This window comes from Achroia grisella, unplaced genomic scaffold (assembly GCF_030625045.1).
Source record: "Achroia grisella isolate CSIRO2021 unplaced genomic scaffold, CSIRO_AGI_Agris_v1 utg1064, whole genome shotgun sequence".
In the NCBI taxonomy this organism is placed as follows: domain Eukaryota; kingdom Metazoa; phylum Arthropoda; class Insecta; order Lepidoptera; family Pyralidae; genus Achroia; species Achroia grisella.
In genome coordinates, this window is record NW_026712568.1 from 817297 (window position 1) to 840722 (window position 23426).

The 23426-nt window shown below is 30.9% G+C and overlaps 1 protein-coding gene across 1 annotated transcript in view; it reads left to right on the plus strand.

Annotated features, from left to right (window-relative positions):
- The first annotated feature begins 1015 nt into the window (after positions 1-1015).
- The window catches only part of LOC131841627 (dendritic arbor reduction protein 1), a 70758-nt gene continuing 48347 nt past the window's right edge, over positions 1016-23426 (plus strand). Inside the window, exons 1-2 of the mRNA XM_059189956.1 lie at positions 1016-1145; positions 4611-4682. Of these exons, the coding sequence (XP_059045939.1) occupies positions 1095-1145; positions 4611-4682 (123 nt within the window). The 5' untranslated portion in view covers positions 1016-1094. The remainder of the gene's footprint in view (positions 1146-4610; positions 4683-23426) is intronic.

The following is a 23426-nucleotide window of genomic DNA, read 5'->3' on the forward strand; positions in this document are numbered from 1 at the left end:
TTCCACGCGGACGAAGGCAGAAGGTGCAGCTAGTATACTATATTAATAAAAATCAAGTGCTGTATCATTCGGAACGGCTGCGTCTACATTTTTATTATTTGTCAGAATTACTTTTAAATATGTCGTAAGTAATTCAATATATTGAATAATTTAAGAATAGAAGTTCTAATGTTTAAGCAGTAATTGTCTTTAGTTTTTTTTTACAACGGTACAAAGAATTATTTTAATTTACTTGAATAATCTACTCAGGCGCAGTCGGTGCGGACAACTAGTTAATATATAAAACTAAGATGAGTGGACATCGATGCCGATTTTCATTTGTCCGTTGAATGTTACTAATATTATAGAGGCTATAGCATATTTGTGAGTATGGATGAATGAACGAATGTTTAGAACTCTTTCACGGAAAAACTAATGAACAGATTTTGATGAAACTATAGTAATATAGTTTATACATCAGAATACCACATAGGCTGTCAATTTCATGGGGACGAACCCGCGGGCATAGCTAGTAAATAATAATTCGTTATTGTGTCCTCCTTTCTTATTCTATGGCCTTGCACATATGGGATAAAATATTGAAAGTGATGCTTGATATAGTAATTCTAGTGTAATAAGCAAAAACCTTGGGCATGTCAATTGTTACTTGTTTAAGAATTAAGCTCTCTTATATAGATACCTATCGTTATGCAAGATAAAGCTTCAATAGAGAAATAGTACCTACCCGACTTCGAAAGTGTAGATACAGTGAAATTGTCAATAAATATTTAAACAGTACATGTACCGATATAATAATATAATGGAAAAGCCAATACACCTACAATAGAAAATGGCGACAACGTTGCATTAAGTAGGTACAATGAAACAAAACCCTCGTTATCAGTGGCACGGCGCGAGTTCCTAATCACTTTCATAACAACCCCGGCAAGGAGGTCGCGCTGCGGCGCTATCACGCACCGTCGTAGTCGGTCCCGCGCAGTGGGTGCGCGCAGGCGTGTGCCATGAGTGGCTCGTGACTCAGACAGGTCGGACAACGGGCACAGCGAGTGGACGCCGCTGCCACACCACACCACGCCACCCGGCCCCAGCCGGGAATGGAGGCCTGCTGCGCGATCACTGCTGCCGAGGACCTTGTGGGCGACCAGGTACTACCACTCGTTACCAAGTGACATGTGAACACCTTACCCCGTGCCGATCGTGTACCAGTGCGCGTCACCTTCTTTTTAAATCGAGAACACAGTGCTTTTTTGAAAACGTGACTTTCTTTCTATATCGTGCTGTTATTTTGGTTTTGACTCACTTGTGATATGTATGGATTGTTTGGCTGGGATGATCAAATGAAAAAGTGCAAGCACTCATTGATTTGCAAGGAAGTCTGGTTTGTAGCCATTGGAATAGCAGTTTCGCGGAATACGAACATATTTACTTAGCAAAGTAGTAATAAATATATTTTTTCGATAACAAAATCAATATTGACACGCAAAAAGACGCAGTGTCGAACGCTGTTGAGTTACGCCGGGAAATGTGGTAGGTATATATACCTATATACCATGTACCTATATAATATATTTTGATTACTACTATGAAATAACTTTATAGTGCAAAAACTATACTTACAGTGTATTAAGTTCAAGAATTTTTTAAACTTTTGTGAATTATGTACCTATATACAGTTTAAGAAATGATGACCAAATAGATATATTAAAACACTACATTAAACTTCAAGACACTTTGCAATTAAATTACTTACTATTTTTACTTATATTACAATACATAGATACAGATTCACTTTTTATACCATAGTGGAATACAACTTTGGCCTACTAATAGTATCTCTACCATGGTGGCGCGGCAGGTTGATATAGAGCAATTTTATATGAAAACTCAATTCCAATTGTCCTTCACTTATATTCTACTAACAAGGCATATTGTACTTCTCCACTTAACCGTTTCTAATAACTCCTGGGAAACGAATAGGAGTTATGGAATTTTGTAATACTACTTGAAGACCACGTATTTTATATCATAAATATAAACTTTTTATACGTTTTACGTACACATATATAATATATATTTTACTATATCATTTAAATTACTGTACTCTGTAGTACTCGAATAACTGATAACTAAAGCGGGAAGTACATAAATAATTTCCTTATAATAGCAATCAAATTACTTCCATTTGTTCATAAGTTTAAAGTTCTTTTTTCAAATTTTGTTTTCGAATGTGTGTTAGAATGGAAAAGACATCAACGCTTACCGTCGGTGTGCGAACAACGGCTTGAGTGTTAATCATTGTCAAATTTTGTTTATATCACATCAAAATGACTATTATTTCATGTATAAATGTATAGTTAATAAGGATTTAGTTGCCCATAATTATAAAATGAATTATTAAAAAAAGAATGAAATATGAATAACATTATTTTGTTTTTAAAGTAATGCCTCTTATGCATTACTTTAAAAACAAAATAAAAATATAGGTACATAATTTTCTTTCATGAAACAAGTATAAATTCATTACAAAAAGAATTATCAATATTCCAAAATTATATAAACTTAAAAAATTCTCTAATGTTTCACACTCCTATACCTAATTAAAAGCAATATTTGAAATCTACAAATCTATAGCTTACATTACAACTCCATCTTATTGAATAAAAACTTATTACATTTTATTGAATAACAATAATAATATGTAAGAACACACGATGAAAACAATTACAAAAAGAACACTTCACATAAAAGTGCCGAACAAAAAGGCTTAAAGCAATCCCTTACCAATATTACAAGCAAATTGAATAAAAACTGTATATCTGTAGGTAAATCGACATATCAACCTGTAGGAAACTTACCTATTTAATGCTCAATGTGGGCGTTGTTCCGCAATACAACCAATCCTAACATTTAATAGCCCTAAACCTGTGAGACACGGTAACAAAATCATCATAAAATAGACAGAATTAAAGAACATCAGAATAGTGTTAATCAAAGCACAGTTATTGTCCGTTACCCACAAACAGCAAACTATAGTTCGTTGCCTACAAGTCCTACTCCAGCAGTATATAATGTTCAACCGATACTTTATTAGCATATTAACTCAAATATTTTTGAATAACTGTCGACTAACAACTAACGAATGGTAGCTATAATAAAAGATTACAACACAACACACCGTCCATTATTCCGACTCCGAAGAAGAAATAGTTTGCAATTCCACTGTATTTTTATTAGCCAACCGTTGACCGGGAATAACATATACATATTATGCATCGATTTTATTTTCACAATACAAAATATTTTACATGTTACATATACTATAAGAAATATAATTCCATTATATTCAGAAGTTGATAGTTATTATAATTTATTCTAAAATGTAGAATTCTTCTCGTACTCCGTTTCTCCAATATTAATTTGCAGTTCCTTTTTTGGTTGGTATTGCACTACAAAATCTGTAGTGCAATACCTATACCCATAATGTAGTGCAAGACCTCTGTAATAACAACTTAAGAACCATCAGAGATGTTATGTATAGTTATATATACTATTATTATATAAAACTCTCCGTAAATACTTTCATTTTAAATTTATACCTAAAGACGACTAGTCTCTTTAGGTATTAATTTATAATCATGTACGTGTATTATAGTAGTATAGTATAAAAACAAACAATTACGATATCTTATTTTACATTCTTTTATTTTTATATTATAGAGTACATTGTATATTATATATAATTACCTTTACTATAATATTTATTTATGAAATATAAATATTTACCTAATTTTTACAAAGATACTACTTGCAATTTAATATATTCTCCTTTGATAATACTGATCAAAAGCAAAACTTAATCTACGAAGTTTGTACATAACATTATATTTTCAATAATATTAGTCAATATTTCTTTAATACGTCTAAAAAATAAAAAAATGAGATCATATTATTTGTATGAATTAATAAATTTCTATGAATTTTACTACAAAAAATATATATTATATTGGAAACAAACAGAAAGTGAAATTACTCTTGATTTGAATTTTATTTTTAGTATTACCTACGTACATGTAAACACAAACAAATTAGTATAATATTGCTGATAACCACGTGCTTAAAATATGTAATTATATTAGCTACTAATTTACGTGTCATAACATTAAAGTAGGTATGTAATATTAGATAGGTTTGCATTAAATGAACGATGTGGTCATTTGCAATGTAATCAATCAACAATAAAATAGATAATCTGAAACAATCTATATATTACATATATCTATAGAAATAAATATAATTTATGTGTCTGTTTTAATTTCAAATTAAAAGCGTTTTACTAAATGTAAAGTAGCTCAAAATTTTACAAAAAGTTAAATTGCACGCGGAGAAGTCGCAGCTAATGGTAGGTATGCCTTTCCTTTTTTTTGTATAATATTAACAGTGAAGGAGGCATGTTATTATTTGCCATTTTTCAATAGTCATCATAATAGTATTTTTTTAATTAAGCTAAGATTCCGCCGCTTGGCGCCAATCCTTATACATTTTTTAGGTGAGCAATTTAAAAAACATAACTTCTATTCATTGATTTTTTAAATACGTTAATTACGTTGCAGATTGTCCCGGGCGGCGGTCACTGGGGCGCTCCACAGGCCGCCGGCCTTCTTGACTCGTGGTTTCAGATGCAGGTTAGTGACTATAATATATTTTCACGTTATATTTACACTTAATTAGTAAGTAAGATGGCAAAATACCAATGACAATTGTCCCACTTAATATAACAGGCTCAGTTTCACCTAATTCTACCACTAAACTTTACAAATACAGGATATGGCAGTATGTAGAATTACAAAATACGGTAGAACAACTTAGATATATGAGACACGCCATGGGTGTTACACATATTCTGTGATGGCCATGGTGTTAGTTATGTTAATAGGTATGTTACAAATTAGCTTTAGATGAACTGCAATTACTTATTTATTAAAAAGTATACATAATTGGTTGTCACTATTTATTTTCTATACACAAAATATAATATTAGGTAAGAATAATCATTTTTACAAAGAAATATTTTGTTTAAATTGTTTAATCTTACCCACACAATTATCGTCCTATCGTCGTAATTTCGCATACTAATATATACATACGGAGAAGATTAAAAAATACTGACTAAGAATATATTTACCAGTATGGAATAATAAGTAAATGTGCATTGTAGCAGGTCTTCTTGTGTGGCAATCTAGTATATGCCTATTAATAGTAACTATATACGAGACTAATCAAGATGTGTGGGTTGTGCGTTTGATATACAGTTGCTGATTCTACATAACATCCCAGTTGTGGGAACAAACAAGGGATAGTCTGCCTACTACTCTAGTCTACTAGATACTTTATACGAAAACAATTAAATCAGTTTTAGATATGCTATATATTGTTTAAAAAAACTGCTTCAGTAAGATTGTTTGTCAGGGGTATCAAATTATACCTATTAATTCAAATAAAAAATAATTCATGTAGGACATTTTACCCACTTATGAACATTGAGTTTTTGTATTAACATTTATTTCCCTACCGTCCAGTTGAGTATATAGATTCAATTGAAAAGAACTGAATTACTTTTTTTTTATAAGCCAATTTATTTTCACTGCATATTTATATATTTTTTATGTATTATTTTATGTATATCTATGTCTAATACTAAATGAAAATTCCGTGCATGAATAACTATTGCATGCACGTTTGTTATTTAAGTAATCATTTAGTGAGTAATACGCTTTTGTTAATAAATATGATTTAACAGATGTTTTAAATTGATAGAAAGGTAATGCCACCATATCCTTTCGATATCTTATCGTAAAATTTTATACTTATTCCCATAAAAACACATTGAATTTATATTGAAATTATATACATACAAACATAACAAATTAAAATTATATTGTTATCTACGCAAAGTTCACTCCAAATTGCAATAACAAGGGAACAGCATGTCAGCTACAAAACTGCTGTTGAAATATATTATCAGTCGATACGAGCATGTGGAGTTCAGCTTAACTTGACTGATATATAAATGCTGGCTCGGACTTACTACTCAGCTTCAACGTTGGTGATCCACTTTAGGCCCAATAAGCAACTGATAAAGCGGATGTCAATTCTTCAAAATAAAGCTATGTATAGGTCTACTTTATTTAGATAAAGATATTGTTTGTGTAAGAATAAATATGGTACTTATGTGTATGCAATGAATTTTCTCTAAAATTTCCTGTTTGTAAAGCGACAATTTTTTTGCTTAGGTATTCTTAGCTATTTTTCTGAAATAAGTATCATATTCGTATAATGTTATATAAATATTATACGCATGCATATATTAGGTATTATATAACCTAGATGATATATCTATTTATATTAGATAATTCCACATACACGTGTCAAGTTTGCGAAGTATTTATAATTCGCCGTCTTCAATCTTTGTTTACCCTATGTATGACTGGACATGTAGGGAACGTTGTGAGGTGTAAAGTTGTTTATTTATTAACATAGGGTTCCATGTTTCTACCATTTAGTAAATACTCGTATATTGATTTAATATTAAAAAATAGAAAATCACAGGTCCTGCTTAGGATTACCCATAGACAAATTCAACGCATGCTTTAAGAACTGACAACTATGCATGAACAGAATGAAAATGTTGCTGATTGATAAAGCTATGAGTACTTTGAAAAATTATACTTACGTCAATTTTCTTTAATTTGAACCTTACGCCGCTTTGTTAAAGATAATTTAGTATCAAAGACATGTTATTTTGATGAATCGAACACCTAATTTGTATTCTATATGCCATATTGACATTGTCACGTAGAAGCAACATGCGTATTTATTCATGTTGTATCAAATAATAATAATCCGTATCTATTAGATTACCCTGCTTCAGTTAGAAGCAGAATTAGTGTTAGTGTTAAGTTAAAACAAATACTCACGAAACAGTCTGACCGACGCATAAAATGCTTCAAATATTTTAACTCATGAAATAATAATTAAAAATGTCAAAATAATTCTATCAAAAATTTATAAAATTCTCATTGACTACTAAAAACTAATTTGATTCTATCCGAAATTTTATTATATATTAGGTACATAAAATATAGAAAATCAATAAGTCAATAAGTGGGATCATTACAAATTACTATTGCGATCCCATATTTTTATTATTCTGGATATTAAATAAATTTACAGTGAACATACATGGGTTACTATAAAACATCATTGTTGGGGCGCATGCTCCGTGTCGACCATGGGAATGAACAATTTTGAGTAATGTGATAGCATTAAAAGGACTATACTTTTTTAAACTGGGTTCTATATATCGCGTAGCAAGTGTCTTAATTAAATTATCATATGAACTTGAAGTAACACTGAAAGTTATTTTATGCCAAATCTGCAATATAGCCGAGTTTATGTCTCTCACAACACTAATTTCACGACAGTTCTGTACGATAAAATTATATTAATGATAATAATTTAAATTACGTAAGCAGAAAAGAACTATTTAAGTAATTTTACGTAAAACGAATTTAAGTAAAACTGCTAATGAAAGAATGTCGAGGTTTTTTTTCAACAATAATCCATGGGAATCAGCTATTATGGAAGTTTTGGTATGATTGAAACTCAGTCACAGGATTGAGCCCAGCCTACATATCAAAGGAGCGTCATCATATTTCATAACATCTTCTCATTAAGAGAAGGGTTATTTAAGGCATTTAATTATGATATGTTAAAAACAATAATCGCGATCGGGGAGTATTTTATATGTACATGTATAGGTAGTATCCAGAAACAAAGAGCACCTAAGGTAGACGAATATGACCGCCAATAATTTACTATTTAATCGCTGTATTTCTGCTCTCGCTGATAACTGTCGAAATATAAGATATTGAATATTACGAATACAACGAGATAAGATCCTATTATTTCTTTAATATTACGTGTTAACTGCTATTTGCTGTAGTTCAATACTACAAGAGGACGTAACATCTGGTTGGTAGACAATTATCGCTGTATGCTGTGTTGTCGTATTGACTCCTGATTAGTAATGTAGTTTTTTATAATTATCTTTATGCAATAAGTATTCATGGTAGGTATCAGTCATTGGTTTGTGATTGTTGTAATCAATCGATATCTACTTCTTTAATACGTACCGGACTAAAGTACAACCATACTCATGTATCAAAAATTCTGTAGGTATATATTTGCAACTGTGTTGTCAAAAATTTGACATGTCGAGTCGAGTTTATACCGCGGATAGTAAATATAGATGGTAGATATTTTTTGGAGTCGAATATTTATAGTTACAGTCATTAAAATAACTAGTAATTTGTAACACTCAGTCTACTTTGTGTAATACAGTTTCAAAATTAGGACGCTGGGAAGGTAACGTACCTCCCAGATGAATTACCTAATTTAGAGACCTATGTATATGAAACGATATGAAACAATATTAACAGGACTTTAGGAGTAGCATTGTTTATGCTACTTTATTAAGGTTCTCTATATTATTGATCTTTAAACTAGAAGATTTTTCAGCTTTTTTTTCTAAAAGTATATCTTTCATCTTTCATGATCGTAAAAAAATTGTGGTTTGATGATTGTAACCTTCAGTTCACGTACACATTGTAGAGAAATTGTCAATGATATCAAATAAAAATCATTTATTCATTGACGTTCATCAGTGGCTAAACTGTTCTATATTTTAGCTACTGATGAACGTCAAGTTTTAGTGTTAACATATTTCGCTACCTTCCAGTTCATTGTACAATTCAATTGAGAAGATCTGGTAATAAACTCAACTGAATTTCTTTATTTTTAAAAGCCAGTTAGTCCATTGTACTCTTATATAGATGTCTATGTCTAACATTAAATGAAACTCCCGTGCATGTACAACTATTACCATCAACAATAACAACAGCAACAAAATCATATATTAGTAACTATAATATGGAGGATGAATTTATGAGAAGTGATCTATGTCTAGCAGTTACAGATTTAGACGATTGTTATGGTATCTACAGATGTGAGAAATAATAACCAATATTATATGGATTCAAATCTAAATGCATCAAATGTACTCATTATTAGTGGGCATCGCGCATAAATATAAAAATCCAGTGAAGTGTGCAAAGGAAGTCACAAGTTTTGTCGTTATTAACCCGAGGTCGCTCATGCGTATGCCTGCATGTACTGTGATATATAAAAAACATATGTACCTGGTATGGTAAATACATATTTTGATTTACTTTCATGACAGTGATAATAGATTTTTGATATATTAGAAATAAATGATATATCCAAGTATCAAATGCTGCTTTTGACAGTTTCATATTTTGCATAGAGCTAATTTGTTTGAGGTGATGCAACAAACATCCATTAGGGAACTTGTTTCCTTGAATATTATTTCTTTAGATTTAAACTTTGATAATTCTTAAATTATATCTCCTTTTTATATGTGCACTTATTATATTCGAATATAAAATACCCAAATTTATAGCTTTCTAAAGGTTATTGCATAGACAACTCTTTAAAGAGAATGTGAAGTAGACATATTAATTTTAAGTTTTCATGAATACAAATCTTTATAGCCTGCGAAGAATTGAACCCGTAATCATAGTAAGTAAGTTGGAGTGCTAAATTAATAGACTGGAGACTGTCAATAGGTATTAGTGTATCGTGTGATCTATTCCGCCCAATTGTCTAAATATCCAAATATTCAGTTTTATTTGCAAATATTTTCAAGCGCGTTTGTTGAATACAAAAGTTTTTGTATTCAACTACTGGATACGAAAAATAAGATATTACATAATACTAAGTAATAATATGATGTGATATTATTTTGATAGTCATCAAGTTTAGTAATGTAATAATAACGACACATAAATAACAAAGTAAATATTGTTTTTTAAAATTATCTTTGCTATAATGGTACATACTAACTCATCTACTACTAGTAGGAGTAGTTACATTATATGTAATTCAGTGACATTAACTTTAGTAAGTATTAAAAATGTCACTAAATTTATTCCGCGCATTACAAAGGCAAGTAATGCTTTCAGTCTCACTGTCGGTAACGCGTGTAAAATAATATTAAACGCACCATTAGACCCGCGCGCACTGTGACATCGGCCATTGTTTTGTTTCCTATTTTTGTTATTCGATGATTTCCATTTGATTGTCGTGCTTCGATAATGTACCCAATATGATGGTAGGGGATATTTGTCGCTTCAATTTTATGAACAACAAAACTTTATTGTTTTTTAGAATACACGTTGAAATTCTGATTTAAAAATACTTTTATTGATTTTAATTAGTCATTTATTTTATTCTGTATAGGTGTACCGCAAGTTCTCGCACCCTTTTAAATAGTTTTCTATTGATTTAATTTACTCTCATTTTATTCCGATACTAACTTTGTCATGACTGAGTTTATTTTTGTAGACATTTGAAACCATGTTGAAATATAGGTACCTACTAAATTACTTGAGTAGGTATACCTTCAATACCTACTCAAGCAGTTTAATATATTACATTTATAATTCGTACCTGTACATAATCTTACCCCTTTTCCACTTTTCTTATTATTCTGAAATAAATAACTACCTAAAGTACCGCGTTATTGTGATATATACATAAAGGATACATCTTGTAATAAACTCTTATAAGTGATTATTTTATGACATAGTTCTATTTCATGATATAATCAAGTATTATTGAACATATCATTCATCATTATCAGTTACCGTTCAACGTATGTTGATTTTACATCGACGGCGATAGTTTCCCATAGAAATTCATGTGGGATGCCTACTTTTATACGTGTAATTTGTATACATATTAACGTAAAAATTGAAGATCCTAGTTAATAGTAAATTTCAATAATATATTTATTTATTGAAATTGTAATTCAATTATCATGTACAGAATTGATCACATAAAAAACCAAACACCACTGACGGAAAATAATTCAAATATTTTCCGATATGTTTTCACCGGATCATAAAATAGTCATATAGTAATTAATGTAAACGTTACCTATCCTATTCATTAATTTGGATAAATCAGAAATAATTTTTTTATAAAAAAACTGTGTAATACTTTGAAACGATTAATTATATGATTCTACTAGCTGACCCGTGCAACTGCGTCTGCATCACACTTGTCATTATATATAGCCCAATTTACATAATATAGATATTTAAATAAATTAGAGTTTATGGGTTATTCTAATATAATCTATATTACTGTAAAGTTTTATCAAAATCCGTTCAGTAGTTTTTGCGTGAAAGAATAACAAACATCCATACTCACAAATTTTCGAATTAATAATATTAGTAAGATAACTATTAAAATAAAAGTAATGTACACACATGTACATTGCTTTGGAGACTTGATATTAGTAACTAATAGTTTCACCGTATAGGATAAAACCAAATTCTACCAATGAGTTCACCCTCATACGACTAATCAACATTACACACTTCACTGGCTTTACTCAGTTGCGTAAGCGCAAACGTAAATGAGATTCATATGAAGAAGAGGGGGTCAAGTGGGAGGGGGGATGTAGTGACAGGATTCACGGTCCAACTGGCGAGCACAATGATCGTACTCAATACTTGATCGATTATGCTATTATACCTGACTATGTAGATACCTACCATATTATACACCGATTTGTTAACAGTGTTAGCAAACTCAACAATTTTGTGGGGTCTCTAAATTTTTTATAAAGGTAGTTAATAACATTTTAGATACTCTTTCAGAGTTGTCAGCATGGGTAATATTATCACACATATTAATTTATATTGTAGGTAGGTACCACTATCTCATCAGTTTGTAGTATTAAAGAGTAAGATTATTATTCTAGGATAGAACTAACTATAGTACAAATAAATGAAATGAATAGAGTATTATTATAGAAAATATAATATTTCTGCAATTAGAGAACGTAATTAAAAGAACAAACTGTGTATATGTATGTATTGTTTTTTAATTTTTCGATAGCTATTTGGATTGGGATTGGACCTGAAACGTGTCTTTATAGTGAAGGCGGTGCACAACTGCATATAATAAGATATACAATGCATTGTAATGTAATTACTTTAACATATTTTATACTTTTCATATAAGAAATATATTTACTATTTTTTATCAGTGGTCAAATAATTGTCAGGTTTAATTACATGCTTGATTATTGTCATCATACTCAGAATATCGTAAGGCCTAAGATATGTGTTTGCCACAATTATACTATAACAATATTTTTGTCTATAAGCCAGAGAATATTTATATGTATTAAAAAAATATATGTGATATGTATTATCATAAACTAAATAGAAGCAACCCTACAGGTGGTGACACCTGTAAATTGAGTTATGGTATTTTTAACATCAAAATTTAAACGTCGCTGTAATAGTGAATCGATGTTTCGCATTCATTGATAAGTAACGAAATCTGCGAACATACCTTAGGTAAAGATATCGTGTACAAATAAAGCTATAAGTTAGTATTATATATGTCAGTGGAACGTTATCGCTACATACGACTATCAATAAGTAAACTGAAGTTAACCTCGCTTACTTAGAATATCTATCGCACTGAACGCGCCGTAAAACTTAAAGTATTCGCTTATTTGCTATTTGATTCATTGACTGTTATGAAATAGCAAAACTATTACTAAGGCTGTTGCCATAGTTAAATGTCTTTTTTACTCTACAATTGCAATAAAAACTAGAAAATATCTATGTAACAAACTTAAGTAATTATTATTTGCCTAAACGACTCCGATCCATATTAATTTTTTAAGGTATTTTGATTTTTTTTATTCAAACATATCTTTTAATTAATTAATAACACGCAATTTTTTACTTAAAATTGATGTGAATGTATATATATATTTGGACACGCAGTACTTTTTCCCACATGCGTGAAAATTTGTTAATCACTTTGCAAGGTAGTATTTTGGACGTAAGTACCCCGCTTCCAGAAAACACGCACCATACTGAAGTATTGTGTAAAATATTATTTAATGATAAAATTATACATTAACTACAACCTCTTGTTACATGTTACTGACGGAATATGCATCTCTTTTAAACCTGCTATATCTCGTGTACCTTGGAATTAGCTAAAAGTTTTTGTGTAGGTAAACCAACATAGATTAGTACGCGTGGTGGTCATAAAAACATTAATATGTTTATTACATATAACTGTATATTTTTAAATTTAAAAGATATGTTAGTAATGTACAATTTTGTTGTTTGTTAATGGCACAAAGATTTACTATGTTTTAATGAGAACAAGTAGTGAATGAACCAACAAGATATATCTTAGAAAAATATCTAAGCTTGAGTATTACTATAATTTAAAATAACTAGCCAGTAATGAGGTTCGCGTCCTCCGAACATACGGGTAGGTACTTACTGTGTCTCATAATCTTACATCATTGCGTGTGACTCATTTTTAAATTAATTATATTTTACATGAATTTTTGTATCAAATTTAGGAGTAAATCAGAGAATATGTAATTTATATTTCTAGTTCAAGAGCCCATTTTAATATTGATGTTTATAGGTACGTATTCAAATACTATCGATTACGAATGAATGGAATTATTGAAGTGAAAGACGGAGAACTAACAAATATATGTTGACGTATTTAAAGGTTTTGTCAAGTTGAAGGAGTAATGGATTCATAAAATTATTACAACTTTCAGACAAACCTATTTATTAATTAACACTTATTAATTTAATATAAAAAAAAAATTAATAAATCATAGGTCATGAAAAGTTATTACAAAAAACAGAAATCAAAGTATATACCTATTCTCAAAAAAAATCGGATTTCCATTTCATGTAAGTGGTTAAATTGCATAAAAAATACCTATGTACCTATATACCTGACATTTTTCTTTATTCTTTACGGCTAAACCTATATAATATTATCCGAAAAACATATCACCTATTCGTATTTTTTTTATACCATAGTGAGGCAAAGACGCTTTCAGTCCATCTGATGTTAAACTATTATTATTTATAACGGTATAATGTTTCAATATAGTTAATATTTACAATTCTGTTACATGAAACATTACATTAACATGTATATTCAATTTTAAAATGGATAATATATAAAAAAAGCCACTTTGCTATAGCTTGGACTGCAATTTAACTTTATCGTAATGTCGGGTAAATCAATTAGGTCATGCACAATATTATGTAACCACTTAAGTATTTTGTCGCAGTGATATATGTCTAATGCGACCAGGTACCAAAATGTTTACACACACATTAGACATACGTGACTGTACCTAAGTGTTTTTCTAATGTTCTCTCTCTTCAATCACTTTCTTGTTACAGAACTTTCCTTTTGACTAGTTGCTTCCTTTTATTTCTGTATTCAACTAATCGATGATACTTTGTAGAGTTTTTGCACTATTAATATCATGTTTTTAAGATTCCTATGTTTAGAAATTATAAAAATATGTCTGCATAGATAATTTGCTGAATAATATTATACCATTATTTATAGGTTAAGTGTTAGAACCCTTGGGATATTCTTGTGTTATAGTAGTTTAACAAATATCGAAAATCAAACACACAGTTCTATTTTAAGACAATGCAATTGCGGATGTGATGATATGCCCGTGATTTACCGATCTAATAACAATCGAAATAAATGTATGTAACGTTTATTCTTACATTTTTTAGTAACAGATAAATAATTCTTATCCTTATTGTTGCAAACATCATTTAGGTACTTATAAAAGTATATAAATTTAATAAATTTGATTATATAAAACCTAGAAAAGAAATGGTATTCAATGGTAAGGTTTTATACCTTACCATTGAATACCATTTCTATGTACAAAAAACCACCGCATTAAAATTATGTACTGTTATAAAATTCCATTTTCCCATATCTGAAATTAAGACGATGGTAATAACCATTACAATTTACAATAATGAATAAATAACTCAACTGACAAAAGATTAAAAATATATATCATATTTGTGAACGAAGGAATGTATTTATATTAAGCTGTTAAATGTTATTATGGAAAGACGGGTTTTTAAGAAGAAATAGCATAATTGCATGTATCAAAAGTAAAACAGATAACAGAAGAATAAAAACGACAATACAACATTTTCTATATCAAATAATAGATAATAGAAAACATTAGTAATGTACAAAAAGGTGTATCATGCACAATATTATTAATATGTATACATGTAATATGAATGTATTTATAACTAACTTTAGTATCTTAACTAACTTTGTTGTAGATGCAGGATTGCGTACATTTACTTATTTATAAAATATGGTATTCATAACAGTGTTATGATAGGTATAAACCACTCGAGAATATTCAAATAACTTTGGAGTCTTAACTCAATCCATATAACTTAATAGGACTAATCAACTTAAAAGGTAGATAGCTTAATCCAACTCGGGAGACCTTCCATGGCACAAAATCTACCGAGGCAGACAATCTAGGTTAGGGCGACGCGACCCCAAATCGCTCTTGCAACTCTATCGTGCTTCATAAGAATGAGCGAGACAGGAAAGGCTGACCTAGAGTAGCAGGTTGGGAATCCGGAAGGTATGAAGAAACCGGCTTCACGATGCATTTTTCCATTCAATGGAAAGCTCTACGTTTGCGTTGCGGACCGTTGTGATTCCTTTCCGTTTTTTTGGCGGCTTTACAGCTTTAGTTGTTGTGGTCATGCACCTTGCAAAGTGTAAATAATACATATTAAAGAACTGAATCTGTAGTTGAATCTACAGATTCAGTTCTTTAATATGTATGTTGTTAAGTAGGTATTGTTTATTGCGATAATGCATTCATATATAAAATGTTGCACTTCTACAACATTTTGTTTTAAAATGCATTATTATATTTTAAGTATTCATAAGTGTTATATTGAATAGCGTAAAAATAGTTTAGTATATAGTTTTCATAGTGACATTAATGATAACTCGACACATTTATACACATTAATTATTATTTTTATTGTGACACGGTAGGTACTGAAGTGTTGTTGTGTACTAAACGTTATAATGGGAACTTTATATGAATACCATTTGCATTTTACTATATGTACAATGTAAATATTTCTACTACTTGGTACCTTCTTATTATCCGCTTGCTCAGGAAACTCAAGTATTCCTCATATGTAAGTTCTTAATTTATATTTTGCTTTATATATATACATATTTTGCGTAACAAAATTACTGTAATCTCATTTTGTCCAAAAACTATGATCATATGGAAAGTAAACAATATCCAAGAAAGGGGGCTACAGGTTTTTTTTTAGGAAGATAACAATAATATATTTATATTTGTACTATACAATAAAGAGAAAAATTTCACTTAAACATTTACCAATGTGTATACATACAGTAAAGCGACTTTATTGCTAAAAGCATTTTTTTCAAGGGAACCTTAGGGTTATGGATATAATTGTGGAACATATGGGTGACATGTAAATAAAGTATTATTATATGTACTTTAGAATAGATATAATGTGAAGGAAAATAATACTAATCATAGTAAATAATTAATATATGCATAGAAGAAAATACAAACATAGGTATAATAAATATAAATTTGGACATTTAAATATATATACACAAATAAATAGAATCAGATTATTTAAAAGAGCAACACGTAAGTTTCCTGTTCGTTCTTTTTGTTATGAGTCTATAATCTGAAGAAGTACGAGAATAAAAAAGGTTGACTAGTTAAAAATGTTTGTATTAAGTTTATTTAGCTATTAATCTATTATATTTAGATATACTTAAATATGAACAGATTCGATGAATAAAAATCAAACATTGAGTACAGACAGTCGTCGTGGAGATCTTTGGGGGAGGCCTATGTCCAGCAGTGGACGTTTTCCAGGCCGCGATGATGATGATGAGTACAGACAGTCTTTTAGTTTAGTCGCTTAAAAATATCAATAGACTTTGCAGTACTGGTAGTCACAGATAACAGTCCACAACTTGATACCAGCTACAGTAAATGAATAGTGGTAAAATTCAGTGGAATGGAAAGTAGTAGAAAGTAAGAGGTTTCTGGAATAACGTAGGGATAAGGCGTGTGTAGAGGACGAAAAGGAAGGAAGAAAGAGAAAATTTATGACGATTATATATAAGTATATATATTAATATATAGCTATTAATGATCGGAGCTCTGGAATTTAAAAAACATTATAAGGGAATGTTAGGTCACACGTTTCTCTTCGATATAAAATAAGAAGTTACTGATGTTGTATACGAAAATGTAATACTGTAATACGTAATTAAATTTACGCGGGCCGTAAATAATACGTATACAAAGGTTTTGGAGTCGCTCTTTTATATTAAATGAATCTTATATATTAAAACGAGTGTAACGTTGCTAATTGTCATGTCTACTCGTTTATAGTAAAGACCGAAAAGCATATCTAAATCTCTTCTAGTTACTTACATTAGCAGCTCAATGCAATATATTGTACTTTATTTAAATAAATATTAGTGTTATTGTATTATTATGAAAGAAATTAAAGTACACTTGTTTTATTATTCACCGTATTTAAATTTCAAATATAATTTTGATAGTCTAAATTGCAATTGCTTAGGTAATTCGCATGTTATTAGCATAACAAGATTTCTCATAAGCGACAGATCTATCAGCAGATGTATCTGTTGATCTAATACTGAAAAGTAGGTAATTTAATTAATAATATATATCTTTACAGCTGTTACGTCAGTTGGAGTAATCAGAGGTTCTCAACAACTGTCGTAGTAACCGAAATATTTAACAGCACCACGTTTAGCTCCATAATTTTGTATTCAACGTAGCAGAGTGCGAGCCGACAACTCAGGAATTATGTAGGTTGTTATCGGTGTTTACATCACTGGAGAGTCAATAAAAATATGCACAATTTCTTGGTGGCGGCCCGATTAAAACTTACGACCTCACAGTGTAAGTGAAAATAGCAAAGCAGTAAGTCACGACGCTGTAAATCGATACGTTTTTAATATTTTAGTTTTTTATATTTTACTTAATCTTCCTCATATTAGATAAGCAGCGACTTATTAGTTAACATTAGAAAACCCAGATAGACTAAAAGAGGCGACTAACGAACTTTGGTAATACGCTGGTTAATTATTCTAGTTCGCCTAGTCAATTCATCAACTCACCTACATTCACTGCGCTATTCAATAGATCTATTAATTTCGAAATATAATTTAATTAAAGCAAACGTGATAATTTTATCAAACACAAAATCTCAATGTTCAGCTCGAATATAGAGTAGGTAATCTATGTATCTATATTTACCAACTTGTGTAACATGACACTACAGCAGGATTTACACTACTATTTTTATTACAAATTACCTAGTTTACTTTTGTTATTAGATAATATCCAAAATATATAACGTATTATCTTGTAACTAATCATCAACGTTTATGAATTGATCGTGAATAATATTCCATATTATCTAACCAATACCGGGTTATAAAACAAATAATCAGATGGCATGGCATACCTATAAATAAAGTATAAATATTTATATATATTTTTTATTATCACTAAATTTATCACACACCTACTCAGAGAGCTTCATTCTCACATAGGTATATTTTTATTTTCAACCAAGTATGATACCATGTGATCGTTTCGTTAAAGTTTATACATATATTGTTTTTACCGAGGAGGAAAATTGGAATAAAAAGTTTTATATTAAACACTGATAAGTTATTGGTATATACACTAGTCCAGTGATATTAGCCATTAAATTAATTTAATTAAAAAAAAATACTTAGTCATTTGCAACCTATTCAATTCCGGTATGTCACATAGACCGAACATGTTACTCAGTTCATTGGCTGTATGGCGGTAGCATGCGACAGAATCGCGATGTTCAAAGGGCCTATACCCCCTCTCCCCAACCTCCCCTCTTTAATGCTTGCGGCACGTTGGCTGTCCGCTTTCTACCCCGCGGCAGTGAGCACTCGCTACATTCCGGCCGCGGGTCATGTGCCACTGAGTTTGCTTGTGTAGTTCGCGAACGAACTAGTTCGGAAGAGCACTCCCAACGACGAACTACGCAAATTAGTTCGCAGATCTTTAATTCGTTTAATAAAATGCAAGTCAGGAAATAAAACTTATAATACTATCCTAGTTTGACCACCCTACTACCGTTCTCTGATTCGAGTTGGGAGCGAATGAACTAGTTCGCAAAAGAACTGCAGACTAAATTGAGCGATCGCAGTCGCGAACTATTATGCGCAGGTCTACAGCTGAGGCTGGAAGCGACAACGTGTGCACCTAAACTACTTACTTAATTAGCCAAAATCCTCGAACGGTGTAATGCATTCATTACAAATACCATACAGACATATAATGTGCCGATCTGATATACGACTCGTTCAATAAGCTGCTTCGCACGCAATTCTTATTTGAATGTCTAATATTTAAACAGTCAAATATTACAGTATTAATCAGTAATAGCAGTATTATTACTGATTAATACTGTAATATTTGATTATATTTGTCTATAATAAAAGGAAGTTTTGGAATCGATTAAGTATTTTTTTAGTTTATTCATTGCAAACTAAAAATGTATATTAAAAGTTTTATAATATTTTTATGATTTTTATTTTTATTTTTTTATATTACTTATATTATCTATTTATATGTTAAGGAATGAGATTATAATTTTTCATACAATAATATTGTGTATTGTAGTAAGTTAACAGACGTTTTTAGTATCGAAACTAAAATAGAAAATAAAAATATTTCTCTGTTCTTTGAGATAGATATAAATTATTTTATTTCTATACCAATTCCATGCAAGTGTTTGCTGTTCTTTATTGTAGCCCGTAATCTATTAAAGTACCATAGTAATCATTGCCCTAATTTCTCTCCAAATTACTATCCCCATCAAGGACCTATTTGCATACAATCGGGCAGAGAATTTGCAGTTTAGCACATAATATATACACATATTAGGAATTAGGGATAATTGATCATGATTGTTCGACTGCTCCAAGTGTTATTTAATAAATAGCCTAAACATCCAATCTTCAATCAACAGTTTTAAGTAGATATCATTAAGTATTTGGTCCATGCTAATATAATAAAATAATACTAAATTGATATCCCATACAATCTAAGTATTTGTTAAAGGGCAAAGTTAAAATCTAAAAAAAAATTCCTCAAAATTGTTAACATAGCCTCAACAAGATTTTACCTTCAAATTCAACATCAATACTGTAGTAACTTTATTTTCGTCACTGTATTATTCAATGATCATAATAATATGTTAACTACAGAAATGAATTTTATTATTTGAAACCGAGATAAAAATCTGAAGTAGATATTAGTCTAAATAATGACAAATAATAAAAAAGTTCAATACCGTTTTCATACAACTTCCATATATTACAAATATAAACGTGATGAAAAGTCTGCAATAACAATGAACAGATTTTGATAACAAAAACAAATAACAACAAATTGATTAGTTATTAGTCGTTTTGATATACATTATATAATACAATATACAATTATATTTATTATGATAATGAAGATAACAAATAACAATCTGTAACGATTGTAGCATTCTAACAATAAATAGACATATTAAAGAGACGATGTAGTAACTCAGTCTTTCTGAAGTTCTTTTGTGACAAAATAATAAATAAAGTAAACCCGCTCGTCAAATAGTGAGTGTTATATTAAAGGTTGTGACATTCCATGAAATATATCAAATATAAATTAGTTAATTAAAATAATATGAGTGATACATTCAGGTGAATCTAATATTATGTTTGTAAACATTGTCAGATTATCAGGAAATGATTGCTCCGGGGGTATTTAAACAAATATAGCATGGATTTTGTTTCTCGGCTTTTTTCAAAGTAGACAAATATATATATTATTTTTTTATATGGTATGTATTCATATTATACTGCTTACGCTGAAAGAGACACGACTAAGTAACATTTCATCTCAACTCAATAACGAATTGAGATGAGATGTAGATAGTTGTCAAGCAGTCATAACAGCGAATGTACAACTAAACTCTACACAGGTTAGCACAATGTAGGATATCTCGGACCAACCATAGTGATACCATTTGAGCGCTTTTACATTTGAAAATAACTAAATACTCGTAATTTTTCATATAATATTACGGTAAAGCGTATCGGTTGGCCATTTTAAAGTTGTAGAAAATTGACCTGCCCAATTTAAATTCACACCATATGTTAGAGGTGAAAATTTTTATTTTAGTACCGTAGATATTCCTTCGTCGCCCCACTTATCTTGTGTCATCGACTCGGTACCTTTACTCTATTATTTGCGTTTGCCGTTATCTCTTATTGACATGTTCAAACGACTTATCGGTCGAGTCAAGTCTTGAAAACGCTGTTCCTTCTTAGACCACTGGCTTCTTTTGGCCGGTCACCCAAATTATAGCAGAACAAAATAATACTAAGGCAGTACTTTTCTCAGAACAAATTATATTCATCTTTCATCATACATTGTCAATAAATACATTTATGAAGTACAATAATACTGTACTGTGAATAACGTAAAGTGGGTATAATTCTGCACAATTAGGTAAAGTGTGATCAATGGCAACGATTACAACAAAGTGGCAAATTAAGAGCATTGTTTGTTACATTGTATTTGTATGGTGAGTTTTCTTCAACAAAACTCACCGTTAGTCCACGACGAGGTGGGCGCGTGCGACGCGCGGGGAGTGCGAGGAACCTGCGCGCGACGACGAAAGTGATCACGGCTAAATGTAGAGTAGCTATCAACAGAGGAGACACCACATCCGACCTCTGCACTATTGAAACTGCCAAATTTCTGGTCGAATTGCTTATTTCTGACTGATAAATATGTAACGTTGTAGTAGGTTAAAGAAACCTGTAGATATCTTACAGTATCTGCAAGGTAATACTAAATCAACTTATCTTCGTAATAACTACATACATATGTCATTTCATGCAATTCTTTTATCATAATTTTGTGCGAATATCAAGGTATTATGCATTTAACATTAAAGTCATTGCAAAAAATAATTGTGGTATTATAATCACAGGGGACATAATTGTAGGTTTGTATACAAAGGCGTCAACAAGTACTGATTGCGGTGTTGACATATACCTACTTGTATGGTGCAAATGAATTAGTGTCACATCTACGCGCAGATGAGACTTTACCACCCTCACTGTAGCCTACAGCCCACAGACGCTCGAATGGTGGTCAGGTGGACCGCACTCAGTCCGACAGGTTAACGTGCCCGATAAACACAACCGATCGTAATACCGTTTAACTTTTAACAACCTTTTTAGACACTGACGACGTGAAACCAATAATTTAACTTCCCGATATGGTAAACTTTTTAAAAAAAGCACCTAAACAAAGTTGTACAATTGCGGAACACCCATGCCTAAGTCACTTAGGTGTCACAGATACCGACAGCTGTACGCTGAAGGTGTTAAATTCCAAGAGCATGCATTTTGTGATTAAAAGTTACGAAATGCGTCTCTTAAAACCGAGAAGAACTCGTAATTAAATGTGGTTACATCATGAAGTTTATTATCAGGAGAATAAAAAGCGAATTATATCTACTTGCAGTTATTGGTTCACGAATGAAACCGAAATGCTAAGATTTCACAACGTCGAGATAAAGTAACAAACAAGTGGCTGCTTTTGAGTCGAATGTGGTAATGTCGCGGATTGGAGTGGAGTGCTGGTTGGATGGGTGTAACGTCGTGACGTGACAATGGTAGGAATTCACGAGGAGTCGTCGGTAGCGTGGTGCGGTGCAGTAGGTAGTCGGTGTTGACGCGACGCCGCCCGCTGCCACCGCCGCGCGGCGCCGCGCCGCCGCCGCCGCCGCTCGGGCGCCCGCCACCACGCCACCAGCCGGGTCAAACATTCTAAATGTTCCATTTGTATGACGCAATATGCCTCGAACTGGATTTGCACTCGTCTCAGTCTCACCGACACTCGCGCATGTAGCTATGTGTATGATTTAATTGAAATCACTTTTCGCACTGTTAAATTTCTCTACGTTCCATTAGTAGATGATTTAATTTTTGTCGAAACATATCGCTTTTTATTACATAAAATACTACCTACCCATCTGTAATAATTAATCAAATTTATTTTTATAAACATGTTTTCTGAAATATATCTGAACAAAAATAAGAAAGATATTCTTTAGATTGCTCATTACGATAGATTTAAGTAAGAATATACTCAAATATATAAAGGCATCAGCGTTACGCACCTGTTATGTACCAATTAAACTTATCTACCATAAGTAATTTTTGTCACTACTTTTTATGTATACAATACCCAATGTACTAAATTA